The following is a 27,305-nucleotide window of genomic DNA, read 5'->3' on the forward strand; positions in this document are numbered from 1 at the left end:
AAGGATTGTTCTGAATTTCTTTATTAGAATTCTTTTCTTGGCATCTACATCTCTATTATTATCAACTTTTTAGTATACTAGAATGTTATAGCATATTTTATAATGACAACACTGTTCAAATGGTACTTGTGTATTGTACAGAACACAACGGAATACCTTTTCGCAAATACCTTTCCGCAAAAAAATCGCAAATAGAGTTATTTTTACGCAAATGGCACAATTTTCAACTTAAAGCAATTCTAACTATAGCATTCCATTTCTCATTCTTTAATTACCCGTGACGCATTATTAACCAACGGAAGTTTAATTTGTCTATTGAACCCAGAAATAATTACGCTTTTCAAAAACATTAGTTCTTAACTACACACAGATTCTTGAGTAATCCGCTATACATCTATGAATGAGCCAGAAAATAATCATTGACTCGGAAACCCGTAAGGTTGCATTACACAATCTCGTCCCTGCTTCCAAATATAACATTTTTGATCGCTTAAAAAAAAAAAAAATAAAAAATAAAAAAAAAAAAAATGGTATGGTGATAAATGAATGAGCCTGGTAAAGCATGTATCGTCTAAACCCGTCCGGTAACCCATTTATCGTTCATAGTAATAGGTGACTGTCCTTGGTAAGGTGTGTAATCGTGAAACAGCACACATATCCATGCCTCAGGCTTGTGTAATTCCATGTGTAATTGAAACCTTATACATGCTTACTACTTTAATGAGTGAAAGATTAAAGAAGAAATGTCTGCTTTTGCCGTTTATATTGTATAGATTACGTGAATCTTTAGGAATAAGTGCGCCACCTCTGTATTACCCCCTTTGAAACTGGGAAGTTCAATATCTAGCTTTTTGATAATTTTAAATTAATTGGCTATTTCAATATTTTCATTCGGTAGCAACTTGGCCGTCTTTGGGGCAAAACACTAGTTTTGTACCACAAAATCTTTTTGACTGCTTTAAAGAGTGCTAGAGATTTTAGTTCATCTCTTTATTTTTTAGGACAATCATTTCAGCAAAATCCTTCCTAGGGAAACAAACAGAACAACTTACGATGTATTCGTGATCTTCCTTCTCGACATAAATACAAAATTCATAATTTCCATAAAGGGAACTTGAAGTCTCTATAATAGGGTTCTCTAATTTTCTGAAGTTGATGCTGTAGTTATGTCATTATTATATTGTCATTATTATACTTGTTCTCTTTGCGTTGTTTTTCGCCTTTTTAGAAAATCAGATATTTTTTTTCTCAGGATCATAGATTTTGGTGGTTAGTTTTTAAATTTAATAAATTTTACACATTTGGAATCGCCGTAGAAAGTCTACTCTTTTGTTGTATATTTTATTATTAAAACTATTTTTCAGAGTTTCGGTTGCTATTAGCACGAATTGCTCCTTGCTTAAAGTTCGTTACCATGAACTCTTTAATCAGGGTTGCCGTAGTAGCGGTAATCTAATAAGAGACAGTCATTTCCAATAATAAAAAATTAAACAGCCCATAACTTCTTAAAACAGTGTCAGATCGAACTACATGGTACAACATTAGAACTATTTTGACTAAGAACTCTATAAAGAAAAACTCCAACCCCTTTGCTTGAACAGCAAGAAAAATCCATTGACTTGAAAAATAAGAAAATTGCTCATTATGACGATATTTTGGATCAACGCCAACTTTTATTCTCTTTCTTTCTTTTTCTCCAAAGATTACTTGGCACTGGAACATTATAGAGAGCTGTTAAATGCCTCATTTTATAGGAAATTACCGCATCTAGTGCCTTTTGTAATTAACAAAAAAAAATAATAAAATAAAAACAATATTTTTCAAATCAATTTTTCATGGACTATATCCATCTTTAGGGACAAAAAACTCACTACGCTGCATTACTATCTAGATGATTTTGAATCAGTCGGCCATCAAAAAATTTTCACTCGAAAGCTTTTTCACCCTCTTTTGGTCGCAATTAATGTTCTGTGTCATACAACGGTAGAAAATGTCACCTTACTGTCGCGGATTTTTTTTTTGCTACTTAAAAGGTGTACCAGAATTTTCAATCTCCATTAAAATGATTCATCTACGGGTTTCTAAAACCACTGACTTGACATGATCACCCCTTAAAAAAAAAAAAAATAATAATAATAAATCCGCATCTGTGATCATTCTTTCTATATAAAATATAAAATTTAGCATTTTTATATATTGTGGCTTCAAACCTTCGTGACAGGGTTCTTAACTATATTTAATTTGATGGTTTAATCAAACAGTTCGTGGTAATGAACTGTAAGTAAGGAGCGACCTGGCTCAATAGTAACCGAAACTTAAAAAAATGGACACCAATGCACCAATACAATTTTGACACCAATAGACACATTAAAAGAATTGTATTTGTATGCTGATTTCAAATATACAAGTTTGATCAAGTTTAGTCTTACCCCATCAAAAGTTACGAGCCTGAGAATATTTGCCTTATTTTCAAAAAAGGAGGAAACTTCCCCTAAAAGTCATAGAATCTTAATGAAAACCTTCATACACCTTCATATTGAAAGTATTAGAGAACCCTACTGTAGAGGTTTCAAGCTCCTATCTGCAAAAACGTGGCATTTTGTATTTTTGCCAGAAGAAAGATAGTGGATGCGTGTTTATTAGTTTTTCTTTCCCAGGGGCAATCGTATCGACCCAGTGGTGATCCGTGATCATTCTTTCTGTAAAAAATATATAATTTAGCATTTTTACATATTGGGGCTTCAAACCTTCGTGACAGGGTTCTTACCTATATTTAATTTGATGGTGTCATCAAAAAGTTCTGGGTAACAAACTGTAAAAAATTATTGCATTTTTTTCTTCCAGATATAGAAGAAGGAAAGAGAAGAGCTGAGAACCTCAACGTACTGGTTCTCGTACGTTCTCAACGTACTGGTCAACGTACTGGTTCTCAACGTACCCAGTGGTTCTCTTAAAATAAAACGTAGCGCATCTTTGCCAGATCTAATTAGCGGACCTAGTAGATGTGACAAGGCAATCAATCCAATCCACGTGAAACAAGGGAGCTGCTATAGATTGACTATAACAGGAAAAGAAAAAGACATCATGGCTCCTTCCCTAGCTACTCAAAGAAAGTGTCCTCCTGACATATCGCCTCTTTTAATCTGGAGCTGGCTGAATGAGGAGCAAAAAAATGAGGCGCTGAAAAATTTGGGAAGCAAGAAAAAGGAAAAAAAATGCAAAAAAGCTCTAAATAGACAACTTACATTTGCAAAAGTAGCTAAGCTAGAAAATGAGAATTTAGGACTGAGGTTGCAGCTAGACCATGTTAAGAAAAAGCTAGAGGAGGCTTCTTGTTCAAAAGAGAAGCAAGAATGTGAAAATATTCCCAATAACAAAGTTGATTAAGCAGGAGTAGACAAAATACAGGCAATGCAATAGGTCTATTTATGACTTTGTGCGATTATCTTTAAAATCTCTTTAAATTTGTAACTGATTTCTTTTGGTAATTTAGTGAAATTGATTTATATGATTTTATAAAAAGTGTTCATGGTGCTTCTGAATACTTGATTTTTTAGCTGGTAGTTCGTTTATCCATATTTAGATGAAATCAAATATTTTTTTCTTTTCAACTGAAAGTAAGGAGTAACATTAAAACTTAAGACAAACAGAAATTATTCCCTATACGAGGGTGCTATCCGTTCCTAAGCCCCTTCCTCTTTCCATTAAGTTTTCTTGTACTGTGCTCAAAGTATCTATGAATTCAATAAACAAAGCTAATGGGTAATTACAAGTGTTTATTTGCCAATTCTCTTTTAAAACATTTGACCTGTTTATTTTTTTTTAACTTAAAGCAAATGCGCATGAAAAAGCTCTGAAGTTCTTTTAGGTATAGGGAAGAATACTGTCTCCACCATTCAAATTACCCTTGCGCCAGAGCAGTTGGAGACAAAGTGGTAAGCTGGAGCAATGTGCTTAAGGAAATTGTGGTAAAAGGCCAAACTTTAGCATAAAGAGTTAGGGGCTAAGGAAGAGGGAGCCCTTTTGAACATGAAATAATTCCTGTTTTTTAAGTTTTGTGTCCCTGTTTGCTTCAACAGAAAAAACATTCCAATTTCCACAAAAATTTCCGTTCGTTTGAGACTTGCCTATAGTGGAACTTTAAGGAACCTAGAAAATTTTCCGCAATCCTATAATTTTTCTTATAACTTGGGTTGAACCAATCAGCCCCAAATGTCGACACGTTTAGGCATAAAGTTACATTTATTAGTTTGTATTTATCTTCCAGAGCTAAAACGGATATATTCTGGCAGAAAAAAAAGACATAAGGTAGAATTTGTTAAATGTTTATGAATGCCATTATTTAATTGAATGTTAGAATATGGTCCTCTGGGACAGGTATATTGGATTCTTCACACACAGCAACATTCGAAAAGCATACATACGTCATATTTGCCCCAGTAGTGTTTGTATCATTTTTAGTATCTATAATGCAGGCAAAATTACACAAGAAACAAATGATTGACAAGAAAAATCATATCATTGACGTCATATCTATGAGTTAATTTCAATATCGTAAATTATATCATTCCCCTCCCCCAAGAGTGAACGTGTCGTTTTTGTATCTAAGACACATAAAACATTACAAAAGGGACATATATAAGCATCAAATACCAAGTGTAATTAGTCTATTATAAGGTATAAACCTCCCGTGTTTTGAAAGCTTAGCAAACCTGAGATCTTCCATCCATGATTATGATACTAGGTCATCTGTAGAGATAAATATTCCGCTGGTTGTTTCGGCCCGAGCGATGTTTTCTTTGCTTCATTGGGGGATCAGAAGTTGGAACCATCTTGATCCAAATATAAAAAATATAGGTGATATTTCTTCGTTTAAGAGAGTAATTAAAGGGATGCTTTTTAGTAAGTATGAATTTTAGTGTCTTTTTTTTAAGATATTCGTAATTATCTATGGCTCCGGGGGGTGATGATTATGATTATGATAGTAAATTTAATGAAAATGTTAAGGTGTTATATATATATATATATATATATATATATATATATATATATATATATATATATATATATATATATATATATATATATATATATATATATATATATATATATATATATATATATATATATATATATATAATATATAAATATATATATATATATATATATATATATATATATATATATATATATATATATATATATATATATATATATATATATATATATAGTACCGGAGCTGGATCCTGGCAATTGGTACGGGTAGGCTTCTATATACGAACTCTCATTGTCGCTTGTCTTCTAACCCCGGATATATATAAGCCAAAGAAAAGAGTATAAGAAACTGTTAAAAGTGAAGAAGTATAAATTTCAAGAGGAAGAAGCAGAGAGAATGAAAAGGGAATTTAGGAATAGTAACAAAAATGATTTTTGGAAAATAATAAAAAAATCAGTTACATACACTTCTGACAAGACGAGTATCCCGCCGGCGGACAGTTGGCCAGAATTCATCGAAAGCAAGATGACAGAAAGAGAGGAAACGGATAGCCTGAGTCGGTGGGTGGTCGGCGAAAACCTTGCGGAATTCCCTCTAAAGGAAGAAGATTACAAACTACTGCAGCCTTTCACAGGTGAGGAAATATGGAATTCGCTAAAGAAGATGAGAGGGACCTCAGCACCAGGAGTTGATGGCATCCCAACAAGGCTCTGGAAGTGGTCTAGGGTATATTTGTTGCCTTTGTTATCAACGTTATTTTCAAGTGTCCTTAGCAAGTTGGTTTGGCCTCAACAGTGGAATATTTCAATAGTTTTACCACTTTTTAAAAAGGGAGACCGAGCATTGCATAAGGATTATAGAGGGATTCATTTAGGAAATAGCCTTAGTAAATTATTTTGTAAAGTGTTAGTGGCTAGATTAGATAGTTGGCTTAAAGAATCAAATAAGTTAATAGAGATTCAGGCAGGGTTTCGAGAGGATTATAGTGGGGTAGATCAGATATTTATTTTGTATGGGCTTATTAGGAAGTATATGAGGAAAAGGGATGGTAGGCTATACGCAGTTTTTTTGGACCTGCGAGGTGTGATCGATGAAGTTTCACGAGATTTGTTAGTAGAAGGACTTATAAAGTTAGGGCTGCCTAGACGTTTTGTAGGATTAGTTGTTAAAATGTATTTAGTTGTTAGAATGGTATTTAAGGTAGGAAAGTTTTACTCTAGGGCAACTGTCAGTAGGTTAGGGGTTAGACAAGGTTGTACAATTTCACCTAGGTTGTTTTCCCTGTATCTTAATGATATAGAAGAATATATGCTAGGGCAGGGAGCCCCAACTCTAAATCTGTCTGCAATGCAGGTGTTTGCTCTGTTATTTGCGGATGATATAGTATTGGTGGCTAAAGATGGGCCTGACCTTCAAAAACTGCTAGGAATGGTGTCCTTATACCTAGATGAGAAGCGTTTGGTCCTAAATGTCACAAAGTCAGTAGTTATGGTATTTCGACAACATGGAAATATAGAGGAAAGGTTTAGTGTAGGAGAAGAATTGCTTATAGTAGTTGAAGATTTTGTTTATTTAGGATGCAAGTTTACTTCAAATGGTAGGTGGAAAGGGCAAACTGATTATGTAGCTAGTAAAGGTCTTAGGGCTATATGGTTAGTTTTAAAGAGTAGTGTTTTGAAAGTAGGACTGACAGACCTTAGGCTTCAGAAAAGGATATTCCAGACTAAGCTAGCTTCCGTAATGTCTTTTGCAGCAGAGGTGTGGGGTATGGAGAAGGCTGATAAGGTAGACCGGTTACAGTTGATGTAATTTAAGGGGTTAATGGGGGTTAGTGATAAGTTTAATCATGTAGTATTAAAAGGTGATTTAGGTTTGTTATCATTAACGGTGGGAAGGTTAGTGCGGATAGTAAATTATTGGGAAAGGATTATAAATCTGCCTAGTAGGAGGCTAGTAAAGAATGCATATGAGGAGATGCTAGTAGATGGCAGGAGAAGTTCTTGGCCAAACCGGGTTAAAGAGACTATTGATAGTTGTGGTTTTAGTGAGTATTGGAATGAGGGGAATGGGCTAGGTGTGGACGTGGGGCTAGGTGCAAAAAAAGTAAAGGCTAGACTAATAGAGAAGGAAATTCAAAGGTGGCAGAAACAGAAATCATCCTCAGCGTCTCTGGGGCTGTATGAGCTGGAAAAGGAGGTTTGGGGGGAGGAAGTTTACTTTAAAGCGGGGATGAGTTGTGAGGATTCAAGATGGGTAATTTTAGTTCGGGGTACTTCTTTGGGTATTGCAGAAAGGAGGAAATATATTGGGAATTATAGGATTAAACATGGTCCTTACCAGTGTTTTATGTGTGGAGAAGAGGAAGATCTTACCCATTTTATGGGTACATGGCAGGAGTTAAGAAATTTGAGGAGGGAACTGTTTTCAACAGATTTTGGAGGGGTGGATTGGCTTGAAAAATTTTTAAAAAGTAGAAATTTTGATGATTTTAGAAGGTTGGGTAAATTTGTAAGAGTGGGTATGGCACATAGAGAAACTTTTTTGATGAATTTTGAGTAATTTAATGTGTGTTTTTTTTTGTATTTATTTTTATTTTTTTATTTTGCCATGGCCCGAAAAGGCTTTTGTTGCAATAAATATCTATCTATCTATCTATCTATATATATATATATATATATATATATATATATATATATATATATATATATATATATATATATATATATATATATATATATATATATATATATATATATATATATATATATATATATATATAAAAAAAAAAAAAAATATATATATATATATATATATATATATATATATATATATATATATATATATATATATATATATATATATATATATATATATATATATATATATATATATATATATATATATATATATATATATATATATATATATATATATGAGAGAGAAAATTCAAAAACCTTAAAATAAAACCAAAAGTTTGAAGCTTAGAAGAAATCGTTGTTAGAAATCGGGCTTGCTGTAATAAACAAATATTTTTGAATAGACGGCAGTATGAAAAAACATCTATTGCGTAAAGAGCAAAAAACTGGTAATTACAAAAATACTCGTAAACATTTTAAAAAGAGATTCCAACAATTCAAACCCTTAAAAAATAAAACCAAAAGTTTGAAGCTTAGTGGAAATTGTTGTTAGGAATCGGACATGCTGTAATAATCAATTCTAGTCCAAAAGCAGCGCTTTAGCTCCACCTTCGAGTTCAACTGAGATAGACGCGTGCAATTGCCTCGATTGATCAAAAACCACACCAGTTGACGTTAGCTTTCGCTCTGATTCAGACCAAATTAAATCATGAATGATAGTGAGATAGTGATTGGATTTTTGGACAGTTTAGTTGATGAGGATTATGATCGTGAGAAGCTTGGAAGGCAATACAGAGCTCATCCGCGTCGCAAAATACTCTCAAGTGAGAGTGATAGTGATCAAACAACAAAACTCTCGGAGCCCAGGGTTTCAAACTCGTGCTTGATATGGCTCTCGGAGCCCTGAATTTTGTTCTAGGAACGAAAATTCTTGCTCTCGGAGCATCATAAAAATCCATGACGCAAAGCGGAAGGCTTCTCCGGAAAAGAACAAAGGTAAAAGATTAAAAGAAAACACGTCAAATGACGCTCTACTCAAAAATATTTCTGAAGAACTTTCTGGTACCAAAGAGGGTCCTAAGATCCATAAGAAACTTGCCAAAGTTGCAAATAGAGCTTTCTCTGAGCCTTTGGAAATAGGGAAGCTAAAAGATTTATTTGAGCTTCTTCCTAGGCCTGCGAATACCGATAAAATTGTTGTGAATAGTGAAAATCTGGCTACTCTCTCAATACGGGCTAATCAGAGGGATGTTAAGGCACTTCAAGTGCAGCGGACTATTGTCCACTCAACATTTTGTGTTTTAGAGGCAGCAAATGCGATTTTTGAGCTTGAAAATGAGTATATCGAATGAAAGGTAGTCAAAAACCTAACAGATGCAGATAACATGCTTGGCCTCCATTAAAATATTACCATTTTAAAATGGAAAGTGATCAGTCTGCGGTCTATTTAATGACAAAACATTGTTATATGGCCTCTTTTGACCTAGTCAATTATTATTATTCATGCCCTGTTGACTTTGATGATCAAATGTTGCTTTGTTTTGAAGTAGTTTGTTGTTAAGCTGTCACATCAATGCCAAATGGCTTATCATCTGCTCCAAGGGCTCTTACGAAACTTATGAAATCCGTTTTGTCCGTGCTTCGAAGAAAAGGATATTTGTCAGTTGCGTATTTAGATTATTCTCTCCTTCTGGGAAGGTCATATTTAGAATGTCAAAACAATGTCTATGAAACATTCAAGATTACAGTCAGAGCTGGGGTTTGTGATTCACCCGGAAAAGTCAGTTCTTATTTTAAGGCAACAAATACAAGTTTTAGGTTTTACGTTAGATTCGCGATCAATACGTATTTTCCTACCGAGAAGAAAAATTTAAAAAGGTATAGATTTGGTTTCAAAAGTTCTTAGTCAAGAATTGACGACGATTCAAGAATTGGCCGAAACTCTAGGCGTTCTTGTTTCAACATTCCCAGCAGTGGAATTGGGGCCTTTACGTTACCGGAAAGCGGAATCGTTGAAAACTCAAGCATTAAAGTACGGAGGGGTGACTTTGCGGCAAGGCTAACTTTAACATCCAATGTAAATTCGGAACTGCAATGGGGGTCGGATATTGCCAATCATGCTTCTAAAGCAATTGAGCCTAGATCAATTGACAAATATTTTTGTGGTGATGCATCGATACTAGTTTGGGCATTCGTTGATAAATATTCCATGAAAACGACCAAAGATGAGTGGTTCTCAGAAGAGAAGAGATTTGATATCAATGTTTCAAAGTCGAAGGTTGTTAATCTGGGATTAAAATGTTTTGCTCAGGATATTAAAGGCATGCATGTCCGGCATCATGCATGTCCGGCTTTGTTCTGACAATTATAACCACAGTAGCTTACATAAATAAAATGGGAGGATCAAAATCTGAGTTTTGTAATTATTGCGCAAATAAGGTATGTCAGCTAGTACTGCAGGGCAAAGGGTGGATATCTGCAGAACATGTTCCTGGACTTGCTAATATCGCGGATAAGGCTTCGCGAAAATTTGATAATGAAAAAGAATGGAAATTGGTATTCTGAAACATTTATTTTTTTGAACTCTTTGGCATGTCAGTCGATAGATATTGGTTTGTTTGCAACTAGATTAAATTTTCAGATTGAAGCACTTGTTTCTTGGAAACCAGATCCAGAACGTTTTCCCGTAGATATATTTGCAGTGATTTAGAATCCCCATTCTTTTATGCATTCCCCCGTTTAGTTTACTTCTGAGGACCCTTCAGAAGGTAGAAAAATATCAGGCCACTGGTATTTTGATTTTTCAAAATTGGACCACACAAGTCTTGTATCCCTTACTATTAAAGCTTTTCATAAGAAGTCCCATACTTCTACCAAATGGTATTTTACTTTGTCCCTCCCACAGAAACCGACCTTGCAAAATCAATCGTCAAACACGTTACGCCTAGCGACTTTTGTCGTCTCCGTAAGGGCTTCACTACCAAGGATGTTCCACTTCTACAATCGATGGTATCATGGATGAATCGCGGGATTCGACTAAGCGCCAGTACAGGGTTTACATCGAAAAATGGATCGACCTTTATGGAAGAAACACAATCCAGGTCGTGGAAGCAACTCTACCGGAGACTTTGACCTTTCTTACGGAACTTTTTCACTCAGGTGTTGGATACTGGGCTATTTTTACTGCGAGGAGTGATTTATCGGCAATTTTACCAAGCCTCAGTTAGGCAGTAATCACATCACCAAAAAGTTCATGAGAGGTGTCTTTAATAGAAGGCCGAGTCTATCCAAGATTTATAATATTTGGGATGTAAAATGCGTATTCGATCTCTTTAGATTGCCAGCTTGGGATATCAAAAATCTTCAATAAAAGACACTAACACAAAAATTAGCGGTTTTATTGATTCTATCAGCTTGTGAAAGAGTTCAGTTTTTGGCCAGTTTATCACTTAGTGACATGATACATAATGACAATGGAAGTTTTGATTTTCAAATCAATGTGTTGTCAAAAACAACGAAACAGGGTAACCACAAATCAGTAGCTAAATTTTGGCCTTTTCAAGAGTTGACCCTTTGTCCGGTGACGCACCTAGCTAGGTATATTAGAATGACGTCATATCCGGATAGAAACGACGCACTTTTTCTTACATTTCATAAGCTTCATATAGGTCATCTATTTCTAAATGCACAAAAGAAGTATTATTTCTAGCAGGTATAAATATCAGTGTTTATGGTGCTCATAGCAAACGGTCTGTTTAAAGGTCCCACCTTAAAACAAGAGGAGTTGATGTGGATCAAATCGTAAAATATATAGGCTATACAAATGCCAAAATGTTTGCAAGGCTCTATAATAAACAAATTAATGTGGTCAGCAGTTATATGTCTTTTGAAGTTACTCACTGTATTTTGTTATGTTTGAAATATCTTGCTATAAATGAATTTTTGTACAACAGCATCTTTTTATGAATAGGGCTGTTATTGATCATTAGTGTTGGTTTAGTTCACGCTGAACTTTAAAATCTCAGTTGAACTCAAAGGCGGAGCTAAGGCGCTCCTTTTGGAGAAGAATTGATAAATTAAACGAAAACTTACCAAGTTTGAAGTTAGATTGTAAGTCTACCCCAGAGAAGGAGCGCCAGCGTAGCTGAGACTTCAACTGCCCTCCCAATTTCTCTTCCCGTTGAACTTTTAGCGTTTCATCATGAGCTTAACTATCGCATATTAAAATGATTTTAAAACACTGGTGTTGTTTTTGGTCAATCGATGTAATTGCACGCGTCTATCTCAGTTGAACTCGCAGCTACGCTGGCACTCCTTCTTTGGAGTAGAATTAAAATCAAAATTCAAACTTGGTAAGTTTTCGTTTAATTTATCAAATGGCTTTGAATAGATCGCAGTATGAAAAGACATTCAATTAATTAAATTGCAAAAAATTTGGTAATTGCAAAAATATTGTATATATGTTAACAAGGGATTTTAGATATTTACTTTTCGTGAATTGGGATGTCAGAAAACGGTGGTAAAGCTTAGCAGGCTCCACGTAAAGATAAGTCTATTTCCTGCCTTTATTTTTTTTTCCTGCCTTTTCTTTGAAACCGTGATGCCCTTGTTTCAGGATGATGACCTTGCCCTGGCAAGCTTTGCGAGATATCCTTTATGGCCAGTCAGAATTCTTCGTTCTGTCGCAGAGAAATCTGGTCAATTTAAGTACCAAGTATATTGCTACGGATCGCATGAAGTTGAAATGGTTTTGGAATAAAATTAAAAAGTTTCGAATCAAACAAAACCGAAGCTATGAAAAAAGTTGGAAAGGGAGTTAAAGGCTCTTTTGGGGAACTTGCTCTCAGCCCGCTTGTTTATAAAAATTCGGCTACAAGTTCAGATGCTTCGGGGCTTATTGAGCGAACTCTTAAAGATGTAGCAGTAACAAAAGAAAATATGAAGCAGGCTATAGCGCAAAAAGTTAACGAAGCACTTAAAATTCACCCCTCGACCACACCATCCGCTGCTGAAATTGAAAAGATAATTGGCGTAGTTCATGATGCGATAATACTGGAATATACTCCGAGATTTGACAGGATTGAAAAAGACATGAAAATATGTCAAAATTAACTGGAATTACTTGAAAATCGAGTTGCTAGAGTTGAAGCCAAGATCGATGATGCTGACCAAGAGTTGAGACTGGATTCACTACTGTTCAACGATGTCAAGCAATCCCCCGGCGTTGAAATAAAAGATGCAACAATGAATATTATACGCAATAAGATGGCGTTCTCAGGTCTTGCTGATAGTGATGTTATATCTGTGCATAGGTTTCGGTTGAACTCTGTTGATAGCCGCCCTGATAAAATTGCTCCTGTTTTAGTGAAGTTTAAAGACCGTCACACAGCTGTGAAAGTTTTTGCTTGCAAAAAAACCTTGTGAACACGAAGATTTTTGTGGCTGAGAACTAAACAAAGAAAAAAAGAGAATTGTTGAATGCTGCAAGGGAAAAATACGGCAATAAGTTCGTGTGGTCAAACCAAGGTCGGATCTACGTCCGTCTAGAGAATGCAACTTCTGCTCGTAGACTTTGGTCTCTGAATGACATATTCGATCGTGATTGAGTGTCTTTTTTTTTTTTTTTTTTTTTTTTTTTTTTTGTATTTAAATTTTGAGTCTTTATATGTGTTTTTTTTTATTTAAATTTTGAGTCTTTATATGTGTTTATCTATTCTTATTATTATTCAATTATTCCTATTCAATTTATGAGTCTTTATATGTGTTTTTTTTTTGTGTTTAAATTTTGAGTCTTTATGTGTGTTTATCTATTCTTATTATTATTCAGTTATTCCTATTTCATTTCTTTCTAGTTTATGTATCGGTTTTATCACTAATAAAGAAAACAAGATCGTGGCTTTTTATTTTACTTTCTTATTATGGTTAGTTTACTCCCAATACCTCGGTTAGAGTTGCTTGAAAAAAATTCGCTATTATTTTATTATTTTTTATAAAATCAGATAGGACTCCATTTTCAAGATCGAGTTGATGAATGCCCCGAGCCATTCCGTCCTAGCCGCTACGTTCGTTTTGAAGAGTTTGGTCAAATTAAAAAAGAGTTGTATAGTTTGTGTGTTGCTCAATGGAATTGCCACATAACGTCGGCTTTTGAAGAAATTGTTCAGTTTTTAAGTAATGTTGATAGTGTGATTGATGTTTTGGGAATTTGTGAATCATTCTTGAGTTTGTATAGTCTTCTCTCTTCCTACGCTTTTCCAGGTTACCAACTGATATCGAAGTCGCGGTATTCAATGGGGCGCGGGGGACTTGCATTTTTGGTGAGGGAGGGATTGAATTTTGAGGAAAGGGAGGACCTTTATTTATGGAATGAAGGTAAGATTGAAATTTTTTCCATTGAGATTGAAATAAATAATGGTAAAAAGTTAATTGTTTGCCTGGTTTATAGACCCCCTGGTGCTCATCCGGAGGAATTTTTTCAGGAGTTTGATATGTTTTTAAGCAGGGCCCAGTCTAATCGATCAAAGTGTGTTATTCTGGGTGATTTTACTTTTGATTTATTGAATTTAAATAGTGTTAATTTAGAATTTTTAAATCTTGCATTATCTCATGATTTGTACCCAGTGAATCTGATTCCTTCCGTATCACTGCTCAGTCGGCAACAGTAATTGATAACATATTTGTTTCTTCAAATCTATTGAGGCAAGCATTCTGTGATGTTCTCCTTCAACCTGCTTCTGACCACCTCCCGATTGTTTGTATGATAAAAAGTATCAAAACTTCGACTAAAAACCCAAGTAAGAGAGTTTATAGAGATATGAGAAATAATAACTTGAGAAAGCTGAAAGAGCAAGTCAGTACTATAGCATGGGATGAAGTTAGCGAAGAGCAGAATGCAACTACAGCATTTGACAGGTTTATGAATATTCTCTTACCGATATATGAGGCGTCTTGTCCTCTGATGAAAATGAGGAAAAAGAAAAATGAGCCAAGAAAGCCATGGGTGACCACAGAATTGCTTGAAATGATTGAAATGCGAAACCAGCTTTTTGAAAAACATTTACAGAGCCCGGAAAATGCGAGTTTATTTGAAGAATTTAAGCGAGCCAGAAACAAAGTTAACCATAAGCGTCGCAGTGAGAAAAAAGCATATTATGCTTCTGCTTTTGATGGTAAAAGTGGTGATGCAAAAGGAACCTGGCGACTGATAAATGAGGTTTTAAAAGGGAAGACTAATGATAATGATGGAGTAAAGAGTCTGATGGTGAATGGAAGTGAAATCCACTGATAAACAGGAAATGGCTGATGAATTCGGAAAATATTTCACGAACATAGGCGCGAGTATTAAGGAAGACGTAGCTAAAAAGTCTAGAAGACATCTGTTAAAGTCCTTTATTGATAATCGAGGCGAAGGGCACAGTTTTTCGTTCGAGAAGTGCACAGCAAAGGAGATCGAGAGCACAGGGAAAGGACTGAAGTCCAACTCGGCCGGAATAGATGGACTTAATCTTAGGGCTGTAAATGCTATCCTAGTTTATATATTACCTTGTCTAACTGATTTAATAAATCTATCACTCCAGACCGGCGAATTCCCTAGTGGTCTTAAACTAGCAAAGGTAATACCATTGTATAAAGGGGGAAGAAACAAGAACTATCGAATTGGCGACCGATATCGTTATTGCCTATTTTTTCTAAAATCTATGAAAAGATAATTCACAGGAGACTTTATGAATATTTGGATAAACTAGGAATATTGTGTGACAGCCAATTTGGATTCCGCAGTAAACATTCTACTAGCCATGCTGTTCATCATCTTCTGGATGTAATCAATGGAGCTCTAGAAAAAGGTCTTATTCCTTTAACGATCTTTGTTGACTTCAAAAAAGCCTTCGACACTGTGGATTTTGAGTTGCTGCTGTGTCGCCTATCTAGTCTGGGGTTAAAAGATGTTTGCTTGGATTGGTTTAAATCATACTTGTATGGAAGGTCAACTAAAGTAATGATAGATGACATCGTTAGCGGAGTCTGTCCTGTAAAATGTGGAGTTCCTCAGGGCTCAGTCCTTGGTCCATTAATCTTTCTCGTATACATAGATACTCTGAGGTTCTACATGCCTGAAGCAACTGTTACAGCATTTGCAGATGATACTGCTTTGACGATTTCTGCACAGTCACTGGAAGAACTAGTAGATAAAGCAAACCTAAAGCTGGAAAACCTTTTGGTGTTTACCTCCTTGAGTTACCTTGCTGTTAATATTTCTAAGACAAATTATATGATTTTTAGTAGGGTAGGAAAAATTGTAAATAGTGCTTCCGTAGTATTTGATAATTTTTCGCTTTCACAGGTTTTTGAAAATAAATATTTAGGATTTTATGTTGATAATAATTTGAGTTGGAAGAAACACATGAATATGATTTCTTCTAAACTTGCACGAGGTCTTGGAGTGATGCGGCGTTTGAAACACGTGTTACCCTTAAGTGTTTTAAGAAATATATATCATACGGTTTTTCATCCTTTTATTGTTTATGGTTGCTGTATTTATGCATCTAATTTTACTTCAAATATTAAAAGACTGCAGATTCTTCAGAATAAGGCACTACGAGTACTGGTTGAGTTTGTTCAGTATGAGCATATGCGTGAATCTTTTATTAGTTTTAGAATTTTAAATATTCATCAGATCAGGGACCATCAGGCGGGAGTGTTTACTTACCAGGTGCTTAATAGATTATCTCCAGAATATTTTAGAGATTTTTTTAAGTTTAATTCTGATTATCATCATCATAGGACTAGAGGTCGTGGAAGCTTAGTCTCAGAAGTAAGGAGCACGAGTCGATCTAGTTTTGCAATTAGAAATTATGCAGTTAATTTGTGGAATGGTTTCCCGGAGAGCATTAGGGAGTCAGAAAACCAGTTTCATTTTAAAATTAGATTAAAAAATTTTTTGTTGGGGGGGAATTTAATTTTTTTTTTTTTTTTTTTTTTTTTTTTTTTTTTTTTTTTTTTTAATGTTAAATTGTAATTAAGTTGTAAAACAAAATGGTAAAAAAAACGTTAAATTGAGTTAATTTGTATTGAATGGTATGAAAAGAGTAGAAAGAGTGAATGAGTTTTGGTTTATGATAAAAGACTGTGTGACGCTGCTCAAGTCACAATAGCGGCTTAATAAAACGTCATACTTTCTTACCATCTCTACGTTTGTTGATAATGTTATTCAAAAAATGTGTTGTAAGTGCCAATTAAGTATGATGTATTATTAGTTGAAAATAAAAGTCAAGTCAAGTCAAGTCTTAGAAAAGGCACAGTATTGAAAGATATTAAATTGCGTAAAGAGCAAAAAAAAAATGATAATTGCAATAATAATTGAATATATTTTAACAAGGGATAACAACAATTCAAAAACCTTAAAAAAGAAAACCAACCTAATGAAGTTTAGTAGTTATCGTTGTTAGAGACCGGACTTGCTTTAATAATCAAATATCTTTGAAAAGACGCAGTATGAAAAGACAAAAAGTTGTCGGCGGTTAGAACACAAGCGGCAATCAGAATCCATAAATAGAAGCCTGCCGCGGGCCGAGTGCCAGGGCCCGGCGGCGAGGCCACCGGGCTCCGATGCGCGAACTTCTCGCGAACTGGAACGTTCTTATCGACTATCTCAGTCAGTGGTTTTATACTGTTTATCATTATTTGTGTGGACTTGTGTCATATATGGCACTTCTGTCTGACCTAACATGAAGAGAAAGCATATATATATATATATATATATATATATATATATATATATATATAAATATATATATATATATATATATATATATATATATATATATATATATATATATATATATATATATATATATATATATATATATATATATATATATATATATATATATATATATATATATATATATACCTTGATTTATTCCCTCGCAAAATCTAATTTTGGGTTTCACATTTAGGAAGAATATACAATATAATAAATGTGATTTGTTTAAAACGAAATGCCATTTTTCTAAAGTTTTAAGACAGCATTAGGTTATTCAGCCAGGTTATCAAGTAAAGCTGCTATTTATCCTAAATTCGTTTAGAAAGTGATGAAAAGAGCCAAGTCAAAATTCTGTCAGACGCCAGAAATTGCTACTTACCAGTGGTGTTACAACTGTATGAACCCGATCCAACTTTATTTAATGACCATGAAACAGAGCCCCAGCATAAATATATATACGAACGGTAGCGAAATCTCCGATACTCTCCATTAAAGATCTTTGAAACACATCAATCTAGAACTCTCTTCATGACTCCGCCTCTTCGCACACGCGCAATGACAAATGGTTACCGAATTACTATGGGAATGATCTGATCGAATGCCAAGTAGCAACTTAAACTATTGCTCTGACGTACTGGGAACTTCTCATTCACCGCGCTATGATGAGTGTCATTTTTGAAGAAACTTTTCGCTACTGTTCGTATATATATCTCTGTTGTGAAAAAGAGCTCAAAGATCGACTGTGTGATCTATAGTTTTTTTTTAGTTTTATCATTAAACAGTCTCCGATTCTGGAGCGCAATTCTAAGCTTAAGAAAAATATATCTCTTGATGCTGACTTAGTTGGTATTCAGCACCTCGTGCCTGATTCTATTTTGTTAGTTGAACACCTGACCATTATCTTCCAGGTCATTTACTGTTCTGAATTAGTTCCTGATCTGTTTAGAGCTGGATTATTAAGAAAGGGAAGAAAATTCAGAGGATGAGTGCTAGTTTTCTAGGCTTATTAACGCCCTTCGTGATCTGTGTAAAGTAAATTGATCTAAAAATCGTTTCTGAACTTTATATTACGTTTTTTAAAACTATTAACTAGCGCTAAGTATTCTGAAAGTCACGACCACGAATATCATCAGATTAAACAGGGAAGAGTAACTTTATCTTCACGTTTTAACAACACTATCACCAAGTCACAAGGCGAGGTTTTAACTACTTATATATTTAGGAGTAATGATGTCTCTTTGGAAACTTTTGGGATGTCACCTCAGTCAGTTGACTATTCTTAAGGTAGAACAATGCCAGGAATCGAAAAAAGTCTTAGGAATTTTGAAAATGAGTATTAATCTTCGAATAATACTCAGTACTTCGAAAACTTATTGGTCTTCATTTCAATGAGTATGAAACTAAGTATTTCAGAAATATAACCTCTGCTGTGATTGCCTGTTAAACACATACTGAGAGCCGGGTTGATTTAAAAGGTATTTATTTCCCCTTCAAAGGAATGTTTCAGAAATTTTTTCTTTACCATATTTTAACGGTAATTTAAGGGTAAAACTTAGTCCATTTGACCATCAGAACCCATGATAAAATTCATTTCTTCTCCCTAAAGCTAAGGCTGTGTAAACTTATGGTTTCGAACAGGTTAATAATAAACCATGTTAAAATCAGAATTTAAAAAGGGCCTTTATGCAATAATCAAAGAGGGAGCAATAACATGGGGGAAACTTTTATGTTTTACTCATTATATGCATTATCCTTAGACAAATGTCAGTTAAACTTGAGAGGAGTTTAAGACTATTAACCCCAAAAGTTACTAGGGCCCTTTTAGAGGGAGAAACTTCAAAGCTAAAAATTTTACCACTACAAATTATATCATGTCTTCATTTTTAATGAATAAAATAGAAAAAATCTACACTAAAAAGCTTGGGTCGAAAAAAACAATTTTCTTTCCAATAAGTATCTCGAAAGATTCCCCGGTCAATGTTACATATTTAATTTTCGTAAAATACAAATAGGGGTGAAAGGGTGATTAAATTTTTTTAGGTTTCATAATTTGGAAGTTACTCTCTGCGTCCATTTCAGGTTGGAAATTCTGGCTCCAGCTGCTTAGGTTTTTATATTTCCTCCCAAAACATTTTCGTATGTAATTCTTGTACATTCTCGAATTACATTCTCTTGATTATTTTACTAAAAGATATTTGTTTAGCAAGTGCCTTTAATGTTTTTTAAAATTGCCTGAATACAGATAAGTTCAAATAACATTTCAGGCATCAGCAAAAGAACTGACATTGTTGGTTTTCTTCCTAATGCTTGGGATTGTTATTTTTGCAAGCCTAGTCTATTATGGAGAACGACTGCAGCCAAATCCAAAGAATGACTTTAAGGTTAGTTTTGTTTTTTATCTGTCATTTTCATTCATATCGTTAAAGCTGGTTACTTTCGTAGCTTGATAAAAAGGATCGGTTTCTTCAATTAATTCAACTTCAACATCTATTCCACTTTAAGCATAAATTAATAATTGCAGTGGTATCGATTTATTAAAAAAAAAAATATTTCTTGTCTTTCTATTTCATAGCAGTTGATAAATATTTTAAAATAACCATCCCTGATAGCTATATATCCAGAGTTTATACAATAAAACAGCTTTATTGGGAATTCTCTCTTTCTTTTTGTCTCTCCTCAATAATCCCACTTAAAAGTCAAAAGCTCTTGTCTCCTCGACAATCTCTAATCACCAAAATAAAGATTGTTAGAAAGATATACCGAGCCTTTACTGAGAACGAATTATGCTACGTAAAAATTTTTATTTTAAAAGATTGTTAGAAAGGTATTTGCGCTTTACTGAAAACGAATTATGTTACATATATTTTTATTTTATTTTTACAACATTGAAAAAAAAATTTAAAGTACAGTGAAACAACATTTAACTGCTGCTTTTATAGGAATCGGTATGATTTTATATTAAATATTCAGTTTATGTTTATATTTTCTTTCCAGTTATCATGATTATTATAGTGATTTTTTATTTTTCATAGGAGTTTTGAATAAACAAAAGCACAATGATCAAGATACATATAGCTTTCAATATTTCGCACATGACACAGTAGGCTTTAGAATTTTACGGTTAGGGGAGGGGAAGAGAAAAGTAGGCCTGTTTTGAATCTGATATAAATACTCAATTTAATTTTTACTCGTTTTGAGATTATTTATTCATCTTTATTCGTACCTGTTATCTTTTTGTTTGCGTCGATCGTTTATTTTGATTTCTGTTGTTTTTGGGTTTCATTTATTCTTTAATAGTAATTTCTGATCGTTTTGAGTTTGAAGTGTTATAGGAATTTCTTTCTGCTGGTATTAAGTTTAATATAGCTCTTTACTTTTCTTTGAAAAACTCGTTTTTCGGGAAGTTTTCCTTAACCAATATATATAAAAAAAAGACAGTCTACCATTTCAATCTTTATGCTAGTACTTAAAATTAAATCCAACTGTGTATCTTACTGTGTAAAAGGTATTTTTTTCCATTAAATGTAACATAAAAATTCAAAGGTAGGGATACCCCACTTCAGTCACGTCTCTGTGCAAATCATGATCATATTTACTAGTTTGTCTGTAAGTAGTAATAGTGAAAAGGGTTGCTGATTTCTTTAAACTGCTTTGAAGATCAAAAAGAGGCTTTACGAAGTTATTCGTTTCTTGCTGTCCTGTAAGTGCTTTATTCAATGGTTTCTGTTGAATATTTATTCTGGAAGTTGGAGGGGGAGGGGCCTTATGGCTTTTCTTGCAATTTTTATAAAGCAGATTGAATTTTAAATAACATCAAAGGTGCATATATGTTGTTTTTTGCCACCTTTGGTGTGAGTTGTTTTCATACATAAATCAGCAGCTTTTTTCACAATTATCCGCTTACTAAACTAATGGGAAATAAGTTTTGTGTTTTAATTTTCTAAGTCAAATCTTCGGTTATTTGGTAGATTCATAATGAGAATAAAAGAAATGAAGCTGTTTTTTTTATTACATATTCTGTATGTTCTGGTAAATCTACACATTTAGCTGCCCTTGTGTAAATCTACACATTTAACGGGCTGGTAAATCTACACATTTAAAGGACTGGTAAATCTGCACATTTAATTGTCCTTGTGTAAATCTACACATTTAACGGGCTGGTAAATCTACACATTTAAAGGACTGGTAAATCTGCACATTTAATTGTCCTTGTGTAAATCTACACATTTAACGGGCTGGTAAATCTTCACATTTAAAGGACTGGTAAATCTACACATTTAATTGTCCTTGTATAAATCTACACATTTAACGGGCTGGTAAATCTACACATTTAAAGGACTGGTAAATCTGCACATTTATTTGTCTTTGTGTAAATATACAAATTTAACGGGCTGGTAAATCTACATATTTAAAGGACTGGTAAATCTGCACATTTAATTGTCCTTGTGTAAACCTGCACATTTAACGGGCTGGTAAATCTTCACATTTAAAGGACTGGTAAATCTGCACATTTAATTATCCTTGTGTAAATCTACACATTTAATGGGCTGGTAAATCTACATATTTAAAGGACTGGTAAATCTGCACATTTAATTGTCCTTGTGTAAATCTACACATTTAACGGGCTGGCAAATCTACACATTTAACGGGCTGGTAAATCTGCACATTTAATTGTCCTTGTGTAAATCTACAAATTTAACGGGCTGGCAAATCTACACCTTTAACGGGCTGATAAATCTTCACATTTAAAGGACTGGTAAATCTGCACATTTAATTGTCCTTGTGTAAATTTACACATATAACGTGCTGTTAAATCTACATATTTAAAGGACTGGTAAATTTGCACATTTAATTGTCTATGTGTAAATCTAAACATTTAACGGGCTGGTAAATCTACACATTTAAAGGACTGGCAAATCTGCACATTTAATTATCCTTATGTAAACCTACACATTTAACGGGCTGGTAAATCTGCACATTTAATTGTCCTTGTGTAAATCTACACATTTAACGGGCTGGTAAATCTACATATTTAAAGGACTGGTAAATCTGCACATTTAATTGTCCTTGTGTAAATCTACACATTTAACGGGATGGCAAATCTTCACATTTAATGGGCTGGTAAATCTACATATTTAATTGTCCTTGTGTAAACCTACACATTTAACTGTCGTTGTCTTTTCTATGGTAGAGCATCCCAGAAGGATTATGGTGGGCACTTGTAACAATGACAACTGTTGGCTACGGGGATATGGTACCAAAAACTTACGTTGGCATGTTTGTTGGAGCTCTTTGTGCCCTAGCTGGTGTCCTGACTATATCTCTTCCGGTTCCTGTTATTGTCTCGAATTTTTCTATGTTTTATAGTCATACCCAGGTAAATAATTTAATTTTTCACTAGTTAAGTTGATTATATTCACCAAGAAAATGAACAAAATGGCGGAAAAAAGAGCTTTTACCTGCGAAATATGTAATGAAAGAAACTTTAAGTATTTTGACGCCCTATATTACCATATCGGTTTTACTAGTTTTGGTATTAAATAATTATTTTTAGGGAATATGCTATATTTATGAACTTTCAAGTTAAATAAGATCTAATTAAAATGAAATCTTAAAACATAATAGATATTCTAAAGCCACTTGGCTTCTGACTTGGCTCATTTTACTGTAAGATAAATAAAGTGGCATAATTGAATGCCTTCACAATCAAACATTGCCAAGCCTGCATTTCTTGTTATAAAAAAAATAGATGTTATAAAAAGATGATGCAATAAGATCCAAAAGCGTGCGAAAGTAGTAAACACAAGGATATATATTATAAGGGATCATATCTCGACTATAGTTAGCCGGAAATTTCACTCAATGCTCCAATTTACAATTTTGTCCCCAGGAACCAATTTTAGCTTCATCAGGGAAAGGGGAAGGAGGATACTAATAGAATTTTGTCAAGAAATCTTCCAGTATTAGAACATGGACCTCAAACAACTTGAGAAAAAGTTAGACCTCTAGTCAAGGTTAAATCTTTGGGTTTCCGGAGGCAAACCGATCTTTGCGGAGTATAGGGGGTTCCTAAATTTTAGAAATCACAACCTCTATCAGAACTTGCTGTTGCGAGCAGTAATGCCTCCATGGTTTCTAAGACAGCCCTCCCAGGATTTCTACGGCAGCCCTCCCAGGATTTCCACGACATGCCCTGTGACGTCACGACATGCCTGTGTAGAACTCGAGAACCAATATATAGCCCAAATATAATCGGGGCTATGTTTTTGTATATAAGGGGGGGGGGGGTTAAGTATTTGGACAGTGTAAAGTCAGAAAACAATTATTACTTCGTAATATGCAGAATAATTGTACCTAACAAATTTTGTATGTAAACCCGCTATACTTTACCGACCCCCTAATGTGCAAATATATAGCCACAATTTTGGTCTAAAGTAACGAAGAAACTAATTAAGAAACCGGTTGGTTCTAAAGTCAGCATAAACTTGAGTGAGTGGCGTATCAAACAGCTCGTGGTAACGAACTGTAAGTAAGGAGCGACCCGGCTCAATAGTAACCGAAACTCTAGAAAACAGAATTTTGATACCAATAGATATATCAAAAAAATCTTATTTTTACGCTGATTCCAAATATATAAGTTTGATTAAGTTTAGTGTTACCCATCAAAGGTTACAAGCCTGCAAAAATTTGCCTGATTTTCGAAAAAAGGGGAGATATCCCCCCCCTCCCATGTCATAGAATCTTAATTAAAATCACACCATCAGATTTAGCGTATCAGGAAACTCTACTGTAGAGGTTTCAAGCTCCTATCTGCAAAAATGTGGAATTTTGTATTTGTTGCCATAAGAGAGATCACGGATGCGTGTTTGTTTTTTGTTTGTTTTTTTTTTCTGGGGTGATCGTATCGACCCAGTGGTCCTATAATGTTGGGATAGGGCTCATTATTAAAAGTTCTAGTGCCCTTTAAGTTATCTAAAAATTGGAGGGCAACTACGCTCCCTCCCACGGCCCTTTTTTTCTAAAAATCGTCCGATCAAAATTTGGAGATAGCCATTTTTTTCAGCAAAGTTATAAAACCAAATAAATATACCTTTGGAGATTTCATGACCCCGCCCACAGCCTCTAGGGAAAGGTGCTTAAGTTATAAAATTTGTCCATTGTTTACGTGTAGAATTTGCTATTGGGAAGCATGCATACATTTTCCGGGTAAGGGGGCCAATTTTATACATGTGGGATTTTCCATTGGAACAATTTGTCGAGGGGAGGGAAGTTTTCAGGGGGTATATTTTTCAGGGAAAATTTTACACTGGTGAAATTTGCCAGAATTCCTATACGAGATTCTTCTTATGTCCTGCTTTCTCTTTGTCAATTCAATTTTACTCGTGGAGATGTTAAGGGTAAGTGCCGGGGTAAATTTTCACTAGGATTGAATTGTCTAGAGTAGTGGTTCTCAAACTTATTTAGACCCTGTACTCCTCTTTACCCACAAAACATTTTAGGTACCCCTTCTCAGTTACCGGTACTAAGTAAACTATAGCTAAAATATAAATAAAATTGCCAGTCCTAGAGTTAATGGGTTGTTTTATTTTTTGTTGACTGGCTGTGTACCTCCTAAAAATTTTGCGTATTCCCAAGGGGTACGCATTCCACAACTTGAGAACCACTGGTCTAGAGAATAAATCAGTCAAGAGGAGGAATTTTTCCGTGAAGGTGTAACTAGATTTCCTGGCTTTATTTAAAAAACGATCAGAAATTCAATAAAAACACGTGTTATCAACTGAAAGTAAGAAGCAACATTAAAACTTAAAACGGACAAAAAATATTACGTATATGTAAGCGGTTCGCCCCTCGTCAATACCTTGCTCTTTACGCTAAAGTTTTTTTTAGTACTTTCATAAGAGCTATTTATTCTAATTAAACCCTTTGTGATTCAGGGGCTATTCTCAAAGAATTGGAACAAAATTCAATCTTTAGCGTAAAGAGTGAGGTATGATGAGGGGGGCGAATCCCCTCATATACGTAGCAACAATATACAAATATAGAAGTTCGTTATGTAAGTTTGTTCGTAAGTTACGCATATTTGTTACTAATAAAGACGTTCATAGATAAAATAAAAAGTTCTAGTGCCCTTTTTAAGTAACCAAAAAAATAAGAGGGCAACTAGGCCCCCTCCTCCTGCTCCTTTCTTCTCAAAATCGCCCGATAAAAATTTTGAGAAAGTCATTCAGCCCAAAGATTAAAATTAATATGCAAATTTCGTTTCAGTTATTCATATACGGTGAGCCAAAATCAAACCTGCATTAACTCAAAAACGTTCAGAAATTAAACAAAAAAAAACTATTTTTTTAACTAAAAGAAAGGAACGACATTAAAACTTCAAACAAACGGAAATTATTTTGTATATGAAAGGGGCTGTCCCCTCCTCAACGTCTCTCTCTTTACGCTAAAGTTTGACTCTTCCTCACAACTCTATTTTTTTAAACAATAAAATCCTTATAGTAAAGAGCAAGGCGTTGAGGAGGGGACAGCCCCTTTAATATACGGAATAATTTCTGTTTGTGTTAAGTTTTAATGGCGGTCCCTACTATCAGTTAAAAAAACTTGTTTTATTTTGTTTAATAATACACAAGTACCGTAATTTTTCATGGAGAGAGAGCCAGATTTCCCGGTACTATTAAAAAAATATCATAAATTAAAATAAAAAAAACAGGTTTTTTCAACTGCAAGGAAGGAGTAATATCAAAACTCAAAACGAACAAAAATGATTAAGTATATGCAAGGAGTTGCTCCTTCCACAATACCTTGCTCTTTACGCTAAAGTTTTGAAATTTTGTCCTAATTCTTTAATTAATGGAACAATTCAGGAACAATTCCTGAAACACAATGGCCATTTAATAAGAACAATAAATTTTGTTTTAAAATTCTATAAAACAAACTTTAGTGTAAAGAGCGAGGTCTTGAGGAGGAGGCAACCCCTTTCATATATGTAAACATTTCTGTTCGTTTTAAGGTTTCATGTTGCTTCTTACTTTCAGTTGAAAAACTTGTTATTTTTTATTTAATTACTTACAGATAGTATTTGTAAAAGAATTAACAAATTCTTTAAAGAAAAGTAAAGAGCTTTATTAAACCAAAAAATGAGCAGAAATAAAGTCAAATAATCTTCTAAGGAAAAACTATGGAGTCTAATAGAAAAAAAAAATATAGAATTTGTTTCTATGAAAAAGACTATGTCAACCAAAAATGAACAGAAATTAATTGAACAAAAAACTGCACAAAACAAGTTTGTCAAAGAATAGTTAAGTGCCTCATTAAGCCAAAAATGAGTAGAAATGGATTCAAAGAATTTACGAAGCATAAAACTACCACACTAAATGCTAGAAATAAGTGAAAATGAAAATGTGACGTTGCATAACGAACAAATTGGAGCTGTCCCCTCCTCAACGCCTCGCTCTTTACGCTAAAGTTTGACTTTCTCACAACTCTTTTTTTTTTAAACAATGGAAAATTTTAGCGTAAAGAGCGAAGTGTTGAGGAGGGGACAGCCCCCTTCATATACGGAATAATTTCTGTTCGTTTTAAGTTTTAACGTCTTTCCTTACTTTCAGTTAAAAAAACTTGTTTTTTTTATTTAATTATTATTAAAGACAGTGGGAGCTCCGAAGATGTTAATAGTAGAATAGCCAAGGCTCAGGGTGTTTTTTCACAGTTAAAAAAAGTTTGGAAGAACAGGAAGATAAGTCCGCAAACTAAGATTAGAATGTTAGAAGCTACAGTGATGATTGTTTTCAAATATGGCTCTGAAGCGTATGCGCTCCAAAAAGCGGATGAAGATTTGCTGGATGTTTTCCAGGGAAATTGCTTACGGATTGTTCTGGGTACCCGACTGACTGACCGTATTTCAAACAGT

General features: G+C 34.1%; 2 protein-coding genes across 2 annotated transcripts in view; both read left to right on the forward strand.

The window, feature by feature from the left end:
- LOC148948935 (uncharacterized) overlaps positions 1-3,530 on the forward strand; it is a 57,157-nt gene extending 53,627 nt beyond the window's left edge. The window contains exon 5 of the mRNA XM_089094141.1: positions 2,943-3,530. Within this exon, the coding sequence (XP_088950267.1) occupies positions 2,943-3,387 (445 nt within the window). The 3' untranslated portion in view covers positions 3,388-3,530. The remainder of the gene's footprint in view (positions 1-2,942) is intronic.
- LOC148948934 (potassium voltage-gated channel protein Shaw-like) overlaps positions 1-27,305 on the forward strand; it is a 198,779-nt gene that overhangs the window by 140,766 nt on the left and 30,708 nt on the right. The window contains exons 8-9 of the mRNA XM_089094140.1: positions 19,660-19,776; positions 22,587-22,772. Of these exons, the coding sequence (XP_088950266.1) occupies positions 19,660-19,776; positions 22,587-22,772 (303 nt within the window). The remainder of the gene's footprint in view (positions 1-19,659; positions 19,777-22,586; positions 22,773-27,305) is intronic.

The sequence above is a fragment of the Artemia sp. Qi Xiang Cuo genome, chromosome 9 (assembly GCF_049724085.1).
Source record: "Artemia sp. Qi Xiang Cuo chromosome 9, ASM4972408v1, whole genome shotgun sequence".
NCBI classification, from domain to species: Eukaryota; Metazoa; Arthropoda; class Branchiopoda; order Anostraca; family Artemiidae; genus Artemia; species Artemia sp. Qi Xiang Cuo.